General features: G+C 40.3%; 1 protein-coding gene across 2 annotated transcripts in view; it reads right to left on the reverse strand.

Annotated features, from left to right (window-relative positions):
- The window catches only part of BRINP1 (BMP/retinoic acid inducible neural specific 1), a 157,882-nt gene that overhangs the window by 17,878 nt on the left and 127,421 nt on the right, over nt 1-12,583 (reverse strand). For both annotated transcript variants that reach the window (XM_027767028.1, XM_014582842.1), the window contains exon 6: nt 12,005-12,227. In XM_027767028.1, the coding sequence (XP_027622829.1) occupies nt 12,005-12,227 (223 nt within the window). The remainder of the gene's footprint in view (nt 1-12,004; nt 12,228-12,583) is intronic.

A 12,583-nucleotide genomic window follows, 5' to 3' on the forward strand; every position in this document is an offset into this window, starting at 1 on the left:
GGAATGTATTTCTCAGTCTTCTCTTGCAAAGTTACCTGTACTGTTACTTAAGCTCTCTATGACATAGGAAGTACAACAGAACCTATTTTTGTGGGTTATTGTGAAGATTAAGTGAGTTAATATATGTAAGGCATGTAAAATGGTTTGGTACATAATAAGTGGCCATTATGTGTCATCTATTATTACTATTTTTATCTTACTACATGGCCTTGAGCAAGTTGCTCCGCAATAGAGGCAAGTTACTAGGAATAAGAGCTTGATTTAGGCTCTCAGGGATAACCACTCATAATTGACCTCCATGTAAGTGACTGCTGAAAAACTTGATATGCTCCCTTTCATCAGATAAATTTGGTCTGTGGTATGCATGGCACACTGAATACTCATGACTATTTAGTTTGCTCCTACAACTCCCACAGGCTTCTATTTCTGCAGAGTAACAAACACATTTGCTACAAATTAGTTTCCTTTGTTACCAAACCTTCTTATACTAGTTGTATTTGCTATTATTATATCATGAAATTAAAACTAAAATCAATCAATGAAATGAGAGTGCTTGTATAAGTGGAAAGTAATTTGAATTCTGAGGGAAAATTCTACAGAGACCAGTTACTGGGACCAGCAGATGGCGTAATGCTTATGATGCTAGACTCCTACATAGTCAACAGGGGTTCAAGTTCTGGACCTGGCAGCTTAAACTTATGCGAAGCGCAAGTGAGTGAGTGCCCAAGATCATGAGAGGAGAATAAAGGAGAAGGGATTGTGGCATGATCATCCCCTCGGGGGTTATTTCTTGTTTTCTGTCTCTCTGTTTCTCTCTGTCTTTCCAGCAAGCACACGAACCATATAGCCAAATTTCTCTCTTAAATATAAATAAGTACCAGCTTCTGACAAAAATTGCCATTGATTTAAATAAAGCAGAAATAACAGAAAGAGGTTGAGAAAGGTCAGAAAAATCTAGAAACTTTTGCTCCTCTTTCAATAAACCAAAGTTGGAAATATACCACAATGGATATGCTTTATGTGAGAAAGTCAATAAAATGTCAAAAATAAAATGTCAACATTCTCAAAAAAATATTTTGACTTTACTGCAAAAGGCTGGCCTAAGTCATTTACATTTATGTTTTAAGTTAAAACAAAATAGCTTACATATGTGAAGAATGTATATATATATATAAATATATTTTTTTTTTTTGGAGAAATTTTCACTGTAGGGCGCGTGCGCTCGCCAGACAGACAGAGAGAGACATAGAGACAGAAAGCGAGAAATCACCCCCCAGGGGGGATGGTCACGCCGCAATCCCTTCTCCTCCATTCTCCTCTTGGGATCTTGGGCACGCACGCACACGCGCCCGGCGTGAGTTTTAAGCCACCGGGTTCGGGACACGAACCGCGGTCGACTACGTGGGAGTCCAGCGACATAGCCATTACGCTAACTGCAGGTTCCCCTAGAACTTATACATTTTAAGATTCCCTATTCAACTTTACTTTTTAAATTAACCAATCAATTATTGGTCTCCAATTTTATCTGATGAAGAGTCTTGTGTTCCATTTTTTATCATGTGCTACAGGTGATATGTATGATATGTTATTACTCTTCCAAAATAAGGTATTATTTTCATCCCCATCAAACCTATAGGAAACTGAAGTTTGACAACTTACTATTGTGCCAAGGTTACACCAGTAGTCAGTCATGGGCCAGCCAGTGGTATGGTGGTCAAGACTACTGGATCCCACATAGCCACCTGCATGGTGCTAGTTCTGGACCTGACAGCTTCAAGAACATACTGGGTACATGGCATGCATCCCCAAGATCTTGAAAGGAGAATGAAAGAGAAGGGATTGCAGCATGGCCATCCCTTCTGGAAAGGGGATGCTTTCTCTCTCTCTCTTTCTCTATATGTATCTCTCTCTCCAGAGAGTATACACATGCCCATAGCAAACTAGGAAAAAAGAAAAAGTCAACCGTAGCCATCACCTTAGCCTGTGAGACTCTAAGGTCTAAGTGTTGTAAGTTCCACTGCTTTTCTCCTAGATCGTTGTATTTTATTAGGTGCACATTTTATCTTCTACAATGGACGTACCAGCTTTTTAGAAGAAGAAACAGTGTCATCATCAGATATCTAGGATCTACTAATGCTGTGCTCTTGATTATATTAATATTATGCCTGTGAATTGCTTTACAAGATATGAAGAGTTTTCACATATAGCATGTAAATTGACTAGGACATCAATGCCATGGGGAAGCTATTCTTACTATCCTCACCATACAGATGAGGAAACAGAGGACTCAGGTAGGTTTAGAGACTTTTAGAGGTCACACATCTAATAAGTGGCAAAGTTCAGACTGTCAGTCTAATAAACTGAAACTGACTTGAGTTCAATAAAATATAAGATGCTGTATCCTTCTGTTCCACTGCAGGAATCTACAGAGATTAAATCCAGAGACAAGTAAGTATAGAATACAGAGAGAAGAATCAAAACCAGTGTGGATATTGAGGGTCATCAGAATAGAGATAATGATTACCTTAGTAGCCAGAATTTTCTGTAGAAACCAATTAAACACTGTATGGAGCAGGAAATACATTAAAAGATGACATAAGTTCAGAAGCTAAGGCCCCAGGATTGGAGCTTGAGGTTGATGCCCCCAAGAGATTTTCATCTCAACAATGCATAATTACATTGTGCCTGGGCTTCTGGGTCAAGGCCATGTGAATTTAAGAAGTAAAAATAAACCAAAGACCAAGAGTCATCAGAAAAATGCAAATAATTATACTTCTTGCCCTCAAGTTAAGCTTCTATAGTTTGGCTTGCCTCATAATACTATAATTCTAAAAAAAAAAAAAAAAAAGTCAGGTGATAGGATGTAGTGGGAAAAATATCTAATCACATTGTCATTAAGCACCTACTCAATGCTAGGAATTTTCATTTCATTAAATATAGTAGGCTCTGAGAAATGTCTGTTATCACTTTTTAAATTTTTTTAATAGGGACCATTTCCTAGACTACTGGACTTAGAAACTTTCAAGATCTGAAACCTGTTCAGTTCTATCTGCAGTTTCCATTTAACAGAACTGACTGGATGGCCAGTTTGAGGGCTTGAATTGTAGTCAAGTCTATTCATAAATCCTCTGAATGACCCTGAAAAAGTTCCTTAATTCCCTTTTTGGCCTTCATGTCTTTATTTTTGAATGGAGAAGACAATCTAAACATGTTCAATCTATTTGGAAAATCCATAGATTATATAATAATGAGACCCAATTTTTAATGTAGTGGGAAAAATATCTAATCACATTGTCATTAAGCACCTACTCAATGCTAGGAATTTTCATTTCATTAAATATAGTAGGCTCTGAGAAATGTCTGTTATCACTTTTTAAATTTTTTTAATAGGGACCATTTCCTAGACTACTGGACTTAGAAACTTTCAAGATCTGAAACCTGTTCAGTTCTATCTGCAGTTTCCATTTAACAGAACTGACTGGATGGCCAGTTTGAGGGCTTGAATTGTAGTCAAGTCTATTCATAAATCCTCTGAATGACCCTGAAAAAGTTCCTTAATTCCCTTTTTGGCCTTCATGTCTTTATTTTTGAATGGAGAAGACAATCTAAACATGTTCAATCTATTTGGAAAATCCATAGATTATATAATAATGTGACCTAATTTTTAGAAGATTATGTCAACATATGGGTCTAGGGCCCATTTAGAGTAGAAATTATCTGTGCATTCATTGAATGAAATTTTTTGAATGGGTACTATGTACCAGCTTCTGTGCTCAGAAGTCATGAGAAGCAAGCAGTGAAGAACAGGGGGGAAAGACATGTGCATGGAGTTGACAGTATGAAGGGAGAGACAGGCATTCCTAAATTAAGGAATAATGAAAAATTGAGATTTTGGCTTCAACTAGAAAGTCAGAACTTCAAGAAAGCATAAAAAACAAGTCCTGACATAGCCCTTCCATGCAGGGAACATTTGAACCAAGATCCGAAAGCTAGGAAAGAGCCACTGCAGTGAAGGAGGAAGGACGACGCATTACAGGAAAGGGAACAGCCTTTGGGAAGCTTGAAGAGTGTCAGGGGGCAGTGTAAATGTGATTAACAGAAAAAAAAAATAAATCTTAGTGGGGCTGATGCTGAGTGAACAAAGAAAAGGTGTGAAATACCATAAGAGATAGACAGGGGCCAAATCATAGCAGACCTGTAGATCAATTTAATATTCTGCTCTTTCTCCTAAAAACAGTGTGTAGTCACCAAAGGTGTTAAGCAGGAATATGACAAGGTTGAATTTGCTTCTTAATAATTCTGACTGCCTTACGAATAAGAACTGGAAAGTGATCAGAGTAGATTCTGGGGAACTTAGTTAAAAGGCCATTGTAATTTCAGGCAAAGGAAACCTTAGTTTGAACAATAAGTTGCTCATTAAAACTGACTAATTAGCATCATCTGAAAGCAATACTGCTCAGATTCAATTACTAATCTTCTACCAGTATTTTTGAATTAAACCGTTACCCTCTCATTCTTTGAATTATCTCCAAGAGTTGACAAGGACCTTAGAGATAATTGAGCCCTGCTGTTTTCAACTTGTTTTAGCCAACAACAACAACACATCTAAAAAGATCATATATAAAATATCAGTGTTTGGAAAAAATAGGAAAGAAGATAACTATTATGTATTAAATATTTTCCATGTGACAGTCACTTTTCTAACTACATGATGGGGGTTAAAGCATTTAATCCTCCAAACAATCCTATTGACTTAAGATGTGTTGTCAGCACCATTTTATAATTGAGGAAATTAAGGCTCAAAGATGTTGGTAACTTCCCCTGAGTTACAAAGTAAGCAGGTGAAAAATCAAAGATTTAATCTTAGGTAGTCTGACTCCAGACTCTTAATCAACAGTTAGCTCTATTGTCTCTTACAATAGCCAATCAGTAAATAGTTATTACCGCTCTATGATTCTATTGTTACTGTCATTATTACCATGATTAATCTTATGTGCCCTGTATCTAGGATAGTCATTTCAAACTAAAATTTCACCTATTGTACCTACTCTCCAGAAAAGATTCCTCCAACCTCTCAGTATTCATAATATGGTATAAGTAATGCTCTTTGACTTCTAAGGCTAAGTTGTAAAAAGTATTATAACTTCCTCTTGGTTTCAGGATGCTATATGCTGTAAAAAGCCCAGGCCACATGGGCTCCAAAACGATGACCACCATAATTGCTAACTCTGGGAGTGAGCATTTTGGAGGCTCAGTCCAGTCAAGCCCCCAACAGCACTATTCTCAGCCAATTTGGAAGACCCCAGCTGTACCAAGTCAAACTACAGCATCATGATAGTTAATAATAATTTAGTATTGTCTCAAGCCACTAAGTTTTGGGTATATTATTTTATATCAGTAGATCATCAAACTATCTCTTTTATCTTGTAACCCAATATTAAATTTCCAGTAAGCCTTGTAGCCAAGTGCCAATGAATGATCTGTAGTTGACTTCTCACTAAATGATACAGGTAAACATCTCTTTGAAGTAATGGTAAATTAACTGATAAATATTGATCTTGGGCACATTATTAACATCTTTGTGCCTTAATTCCATTATATAAAATAGAAATAGTATGAGTACCTAGTTCATAAGGTGATGCTGAGGAGGAAATTAGTTAATAGAAGATGCTTAGAACAGTGCCTGACCTTTAGAATACATATATTAAATGACAACTATCTCCATCTCTCCCTCTCTCTCTTTTTTTTTTCCACTTCCAACTTCTGAGTCAAGCACTTCACTAGGTTCTTTAATTTTTAAAATCTTAATCTTCATACTTAACCTGAAGGCAAGTGTTATTATCCCATTTTGCATATACAGTGCAGGTACTTATTAACAGCCCTGTGGCTGGTAAGTGATGAAGTCAGGATTTGCACCCAGTCTATTTGTATACCTAATTCCCATGCTTTCCCTCTTCTCTTCTGTCATCCAGCTTCAGTAAGGTCCCTCCTTTGTGAGACAAGCAGAAATCTCAGTGACACCTGTTGTAACATGACTCCTGCTCAGCACACTCATTTCCCATGGCAAGCAGACAAATTGAAGCTGAACAATCAGTTCACTTACAAATACCAGCTCACTCAGCTGGAGGAAGCTCAAGGTTCCCAGTGTTAGCACCTCTGTCTGACACTGCTCCATGGCAGAGAGGCCCTGCCTGTGTGAGAAATGCTCATTAAAGCTACTCATTCAGATGTTAGGAAGCAGCTCACAGCCAGGCCAAGGAAGTTTAGCTCTCCTGGGAAGGCTTCAGAGGAATTCACTACAGAGCCCAGTTTCCATGGGCTCCCACCCCTGGTACCCAGAGTTCTACAGTCCTTAAATAAATATAATTGAGTGACATTTCAATGGTGGAAATCTCAACACCGTCTCTACATGAAAATGTTGTGATTAGGGCAAGTTATTTCATCTCAGAGGAAAGGGGGGCAATACTGTGAGGTCTTTTTCTGAAAGTCACAGTAGTGGCAGGACATCTGACCGCTTGCATGGGAAGAGCAGAGACTTATTCACAGACATGGAAATCTGCACTCAGAGTACTTACTTGACTTTCCCAAGGCCACTCAGGCTGCTAAACCTGGGCCATGATTTCAAATCCAGGCCTCGTGACTTCACTGAATGTTCTTCATGTGACCCTGTTTTGTCCTTCCCTTCTCCCTTCTAATGCCTGTCCAGCTACTCTCCTTCTGGAGTTTCCCTGTACCTGGAATGTTCCATGATGCTTTGTGCTCTTCACTCTGGAAACCCTGCTCACCTCTAATAAATATGACTGCCCTGTATCTTTGGACCTTTGGACCTGGCATTCTGTTCTCTGAGGTGACAATCACCAAAACTGACAGATGTATCTGTTTGAAGTCTGGTAACGGTTAAATGTTGTCCTACTCAACAAGATCAGCACCCAGTCTGGTCAATCCTGAGCATGCACAGTTTCTTCCCCTAAAGATCTGAAGATCTCTGCTTTCTTCCCTCTGATGTGAAAAGATGTGAAAAGACCACAAAGAGAAAACAATTCTTGTTGAAAGTCATCTACCGCTCTTTGGAAAAATTCTAAGTAATTAAAATACCAAGAGGGGGAGCCAGCAAGTGGTATGTGGAGTTTGAGGCAGCTGGCCAACTGTTACAGTTTGACCTGGCAGCTGGAAAGTCATGCCAGGCACATGTGCAGATATGCCCCAAATCCCAGGAGGGCATGGAGAAGACTGTGGTGTGCCCATTGCTGCTGGGGAGTGATTTATCCCTGGCCCTCTCTCTGTATGTCTCCAGCCAGCGAACACACATGCCCTATGGCAAAAAAAAACTTAAAAAACAAAACAAACATACAAAATAACAAAGATCATCAAAAACTGCCTCTTAATGGTGTTCAAAGTAGAATCATTACCCTTTCTTCTAGTTCATATGTCAGAGTCCTAACAACCATTTCCTCTGAATATGACTATATCTCTTTGAAGAGATCATTAAAATAGAGCCATTGGTGGTGAGCCCTACTTTAGTATGACTGGTGTCCTTTTAAGAAGTTAGGCGCAAATGGGGTCAACCAGTGATGTGGTTAAGGCAGCGGGATCCCATAGGGCTAACTGCATGGTTCGAGTTCTGAACCCAGTGGCTTGAAAAACATGCCTGGTGCATGTGCTCACATGCCCAAAATCCCAAGAGGAGAGAATGGAGGAGAAAGGACTGCAGTAAGTCATCACCCCTTGGGTAGGGCTTTCTCATGTTCTTTTTTTTTCTCTCTCTCTAGCATGTACACACTCCCTATAGAAAAAGGCAAAAAAAAAAAAAAATCGGGACACAGATACACACAAAGGAGAATCATAAAGAGACATAGGAGGAGATAATCATTCACAAACAAAAGAAAAGAGGCCAAGAAGCCAACCTTGTTGACACCTGGATCTCAGACTCTTGCCCCTAGAACTACAGGAAGATAAATTTCTGTTTCCCAAGTCACCCAGGCCATGCTACTTAGTGGGAGTTTTACCTGATTATCAACTGAACTCATCCTCATCTGCTCTAAGAGACATCTTTCACACACTGTTGCCTGTGCTCATGTCTGAATTTCCCACAGTGCCTGACACCGGTCAGATGGTAGATGCCTAACAATCTAAATGGAGCCATGTCAGACACACACTGTGTGGTAGTTTGGGCATCTGTTGCACAAAACTCAGAGGCCATTTTGTGATTGAATCCCTTTCCTCGGCTCTGGTTCAGTGGCATTGCGACTAGTAAGGAAGTGGCAAAAGAAATTCAACTTGATTCACATTCTAAATAAAACTAGGTACGAAGCACCGGGCTTAAAGTAGGAAGGAATAGAGGAAACAGATGAGTGTATAAGGAGCAGATGTTATAATGGGAAAACCCACTGACTAAATTGGAGTTTTAGATAAACGAGAACTTAGACTAAGGAGTCTTCTGTATTAGCTGACACAATCAGGAAAGGCTTCATGGAGGAGGCAATATTTACTCTGCACCTATAAAAATAAGTAATAAAAGAGTATATGGACTGAGTGGATAACCCTGCTCACCTCTAATAAATATGACTGCCCTGTATCTTTGGACCTTTGGACCTGGCATTCTGTTCTCTGAGGTGACAATCACCAAAACTGACAGATGTATCTGTTTGAAGTCTGGTAACGGTTAAATGTTGTCCTACTCAACAAGATCAGCACCCAGTCTGGTCAATCCTGAGCATGCACAGTTTCTTCCCCTAAAGATCTGAAGATCTCTGCTTTCTTCCCTCTGATGTGAAAAGATGTGAAAAGACCACAAAGAGAAAACAATTCTTGTTGAAAGTCATCTACCGCTCTTTGGAAAAATTCTAAGTAATTAAAATACCAAGAGGGGGAGCCAGCAAGTGGTATGTGGAGTTTGAGGCAGCTGGCCAACTGTTACAGTTTGACCTGGCAGCTGGAAAGTCATGCCAGGCACATGTGCAGATATGCCCCAAATCCCAGGAGGGCATGGAGAAGACTGTGGTGTGCCCATTGCTGCTGGGGAGTGATTTATCCCTGGCCCTCTCTCTGTATGTCTCCAGCCAGCGAACACACATGCCCTATGGCAAAAAAAAACTTAAAAAACAAAACAAACATACAAAATAACAAAGATCATCAAAAACTGCCTCTTAATGGTGTTCAAAGTAGAATCATTACCCTTTCTTCTAGTTCATATGTCAGAGTCCTAACAACCATTTCCTCTGAATATGACTATATCTCTTTGAAGAGATCATTAAAATAGAGCCATTGGTGGTGAGCCCTACTTTAGTATGACTGGTGTCCTTTTAAGAAGTTAGGCGCAAATGGGGTCAACCAGTGATGTGGTTAAGGCAGCGGGATCCCATAGGGCTAACTGCATGGTTCGAGTTCTGAACCCAGTGGCTTGAAAAACATGCCTGGTGCATGTGCTCACATGCCCAAAATCCCAAGAGGAGAGAATGGAGGAGAAAGGACTGCAGTAAGTCATCACCCCTTGGGTAGGGCTTTCTCATGTTCTTTTTAGCTTTTACACACTCCCTATAAAAAAGGGAAAAAAAAAAAAAAATCGGGACACAGATACACACAAAGGAGAATCATAAAGAGACATAGGAGGAGATAATCATTCACAAACAAAAGAAAAGAGGCCAAGAAGCCAACCTTGTTGACACCTGGATCTCAGACTCTTGCCCCTAGAACTACAGGAAGATAAATTTCTGTTTCCCAAGTCACCCAGGCCATGCTACTTAGTGGGAGTTTTACCTGATTATCAACTGAACTCATCCTCATCTGCTCTAAGAGACATCTTTCACACACTGTTGCCTGTGCTCATGTCTGAATTTCCCACAGTGCCTGACACCGGTCAGATGGTAGATGCCTAACAATCTAAATGGAGCCATGTCAGACACACACTGTGTGGTAGTTTGGGCATCTGTTGCACAAAACTCAGAGGCCATTTTGTGATTGAATCCCTTTCCTCGGCTCTGGTTCAGTGGCATTGCGACTAGTAAGGAAGTGGCAAAAGAAATTCAACTTGATTCACATTCTAAATAAAACTAGGTACGAAGCACCGGGCTTAAAGTAGGAAGGAATAGAGGAAACAGATGAGTGTATAAGGAGCAGATGTTATAATGGGAAAACCCACTGACTAAATTGGAGTTTTAGATAAACGAGAACTTAGACTAAGGAGTCTTCTGTATTAGCTGACACAATCAGGAAAGGCTTCATGGAGGAGGCAATATTTACTCTGCACCTATAAAAATAAGTAATAAAAGAGTATATGGACTGAGTGGATAGATTAGTGGACTGTTTAGAAGAATATATTGGCTCCTAAATCTTGAGTGCCAATAGAGCAAGGAGGTGAAGAGGATAGATTCCATCTCTTCCTCTTGCATCAAGGTTGCTAGACCTTTGGCATCACTGACTTTTTGGGTCCAATAACTCTTTGTTGTGGGGACTACCCTGTGTAATAGCATGTCCTATTACGACAATCAAAAATGTCTTTGGGGACCAGCAGTTAGCGTAATGACTATGTCACTGGACTCCCACGTAGTCGACCGTGGTTCGAGTCCCAGACCCGGTGGCTTAAACTCACGCCGGGCGCGTGTGCGTGTGTGCCCAAGATCCCGAGAGGAGAACGGAGGAGAAGGGATTGCGGCGTGGTCATCCCCCCAGGGGGAGGGGGGATGATTTCTCACTTTCTGTCTCTCTGTCTCTCTCTGTCTGGCGAGCGCATGCGCCCTATAGCAAAAACCCTTCAAAAAAAAAAAATGTCTTTGGACATTTCCAAATGTCCTCAAGGACAAAGTCATCCCCATTTGAGAACCACTCATTTATATTATAGTTGTAAATTAATTACTTGACCTCTATAAGCTTCAGGTTCCTGGTCTGAATAACAGATATACACACACACACACACACACACACACACATATACATAGGACCTGTTTGTGATGTGACTTGGCCTATTTTTTTTGTAAAGCGATCTCTTTTCTTCTAATAAAAGTGAAAGTAGAACCTCCTAATATGAAATGAATGAAGGCATACTTGCCCTGGTTGAAGCAGGGTAGATAACACCCACACTGCCTTCTTGCTTTCCTGTGGTGCCCTCATAGAAAATTGGAGGCACAACTACAGAAAAATCCAGCTGCAGATCAGAAATGCAAGAGGTCTTTAAAAAGTTCATGGATAAGGCAAACTATTAAAAAAATTATGCATGAATTTTGAAATTATTTTTTGCACCAAAATATACTTGCAATTTACTTCCATTTTTTCCAAGAACTTTTTGGAGTCTCCTTGTACCTGGGAGAATAGAGTCTGAAAGATCTATATTCAGATCTTGGCTCCTTTGCTTCAAAGAGCAGATAAGCCCTAAGTTATGTAAAAGCACGAGCCTTGTCTATCTCATCTATCCTTGTATTCGGCACCATCTATCAGAATACCTGGTATATTCAGGACAACCTTGGAACTAGGTGAGACAAAGAGGTAACTAGGTACTTAAAGAAATATTCACTCTCAGATGAGGACACTGTACTCAATGACCCACCAAGTGAGTTCCTCTTTAAATTTTGTAACATAGATGCCTCAGTTGCTTCTCTTTTCTCTGGACCCAATCTAAGACTCTTGATAAATATGATGATTATTAAGTTAGTTAGCTCCATTTTTTTTCACCATTGCGTTGAGAATGCTAATGTCTGCTTTTCCAATTATTTAAAAATTAAAGGATAATACATGGTAAGCAACCAGAATAATGCCACATAGTAATCAGAGCTAGAAGGCAGAAGCGAAAAGTTCATGGTATATTCAGAAGAACAATGTGAAATCTAGTGCAGCAGAACCAGGAAGTGAGAAGCCAGAGAAAATCCAGAAAACTGTTGGGCTGGACCTTGCAAGGAAGGCCTTGCTTGTCACCCCAAATGCACCATCTGTGTTGCACTTTTCTTTGCAGCAAACAAAAGTAAGCAAATGCTAGGTCAAAGTTTACAGAGGTGAAGGTGGAAGCAACACTTACCTCTCTCTAGGCAGCTGGTGGTTGGGATTGTGGCGACAGCGTACACTCAGGCCGAAGAGCTTGCGGGCAGTGCGTTGGATCTTTTGCCTCTGGGCCTCAGTGGCGCTCTGCAGGAGTTTGTAACGATTCTGCAGGTCCCAGTCATTGCCCCAGTGTTGGTGGATGCTCCCGATGGTCAGGAAGTGGTTGCTGGGGAGACGCTTCATGAACGATTTAAACTCATCTAGCAAGAGACAAAGGCCAAGAGAAAATGATTCAGTATGACAGGCTCTATCGAAGTCGCCTCTAATCCTTAGACCCACCTGCCAATTAAGAAGGCCTGCAAATAAATAACTTGTTTGAGGCCAGTAGAACATTGCACTAGCCTGCCCCACTGCAACTAGAAAGGGCAAGGCCACTGTGCTTTTTAATTAAGCGAATCTGCATACTGCAACCTTGCTCAAGACAGGGCTTCCCAAACCTCTGCCATCAGAATGCCAGCTTTATACAACAGTCTTCTCTATCCAGAGAGGATACACCTCAAGACCTCCAATAGGTGCCTGAAACCTAGAATAGTGCTGAACTAATTTATATATATAT

The sequence above is a fragment of the Tupaia chinensis genome, unplaced genomic scaffold (genome assembly GCF_000334495.1).
Source record: "Tupaia chinensis unplaced genomic scaffold, TupChi_1.0 Scaffold143843_1, whole genome shotgun sequence".
In the NCBI taxonomy this organism is placed as follows: Eukaryota; Metazoa; Chordata; class Mammalia; order Scandentia; family Tupaiidae; genus Tupaia; species Tupaia belangeri.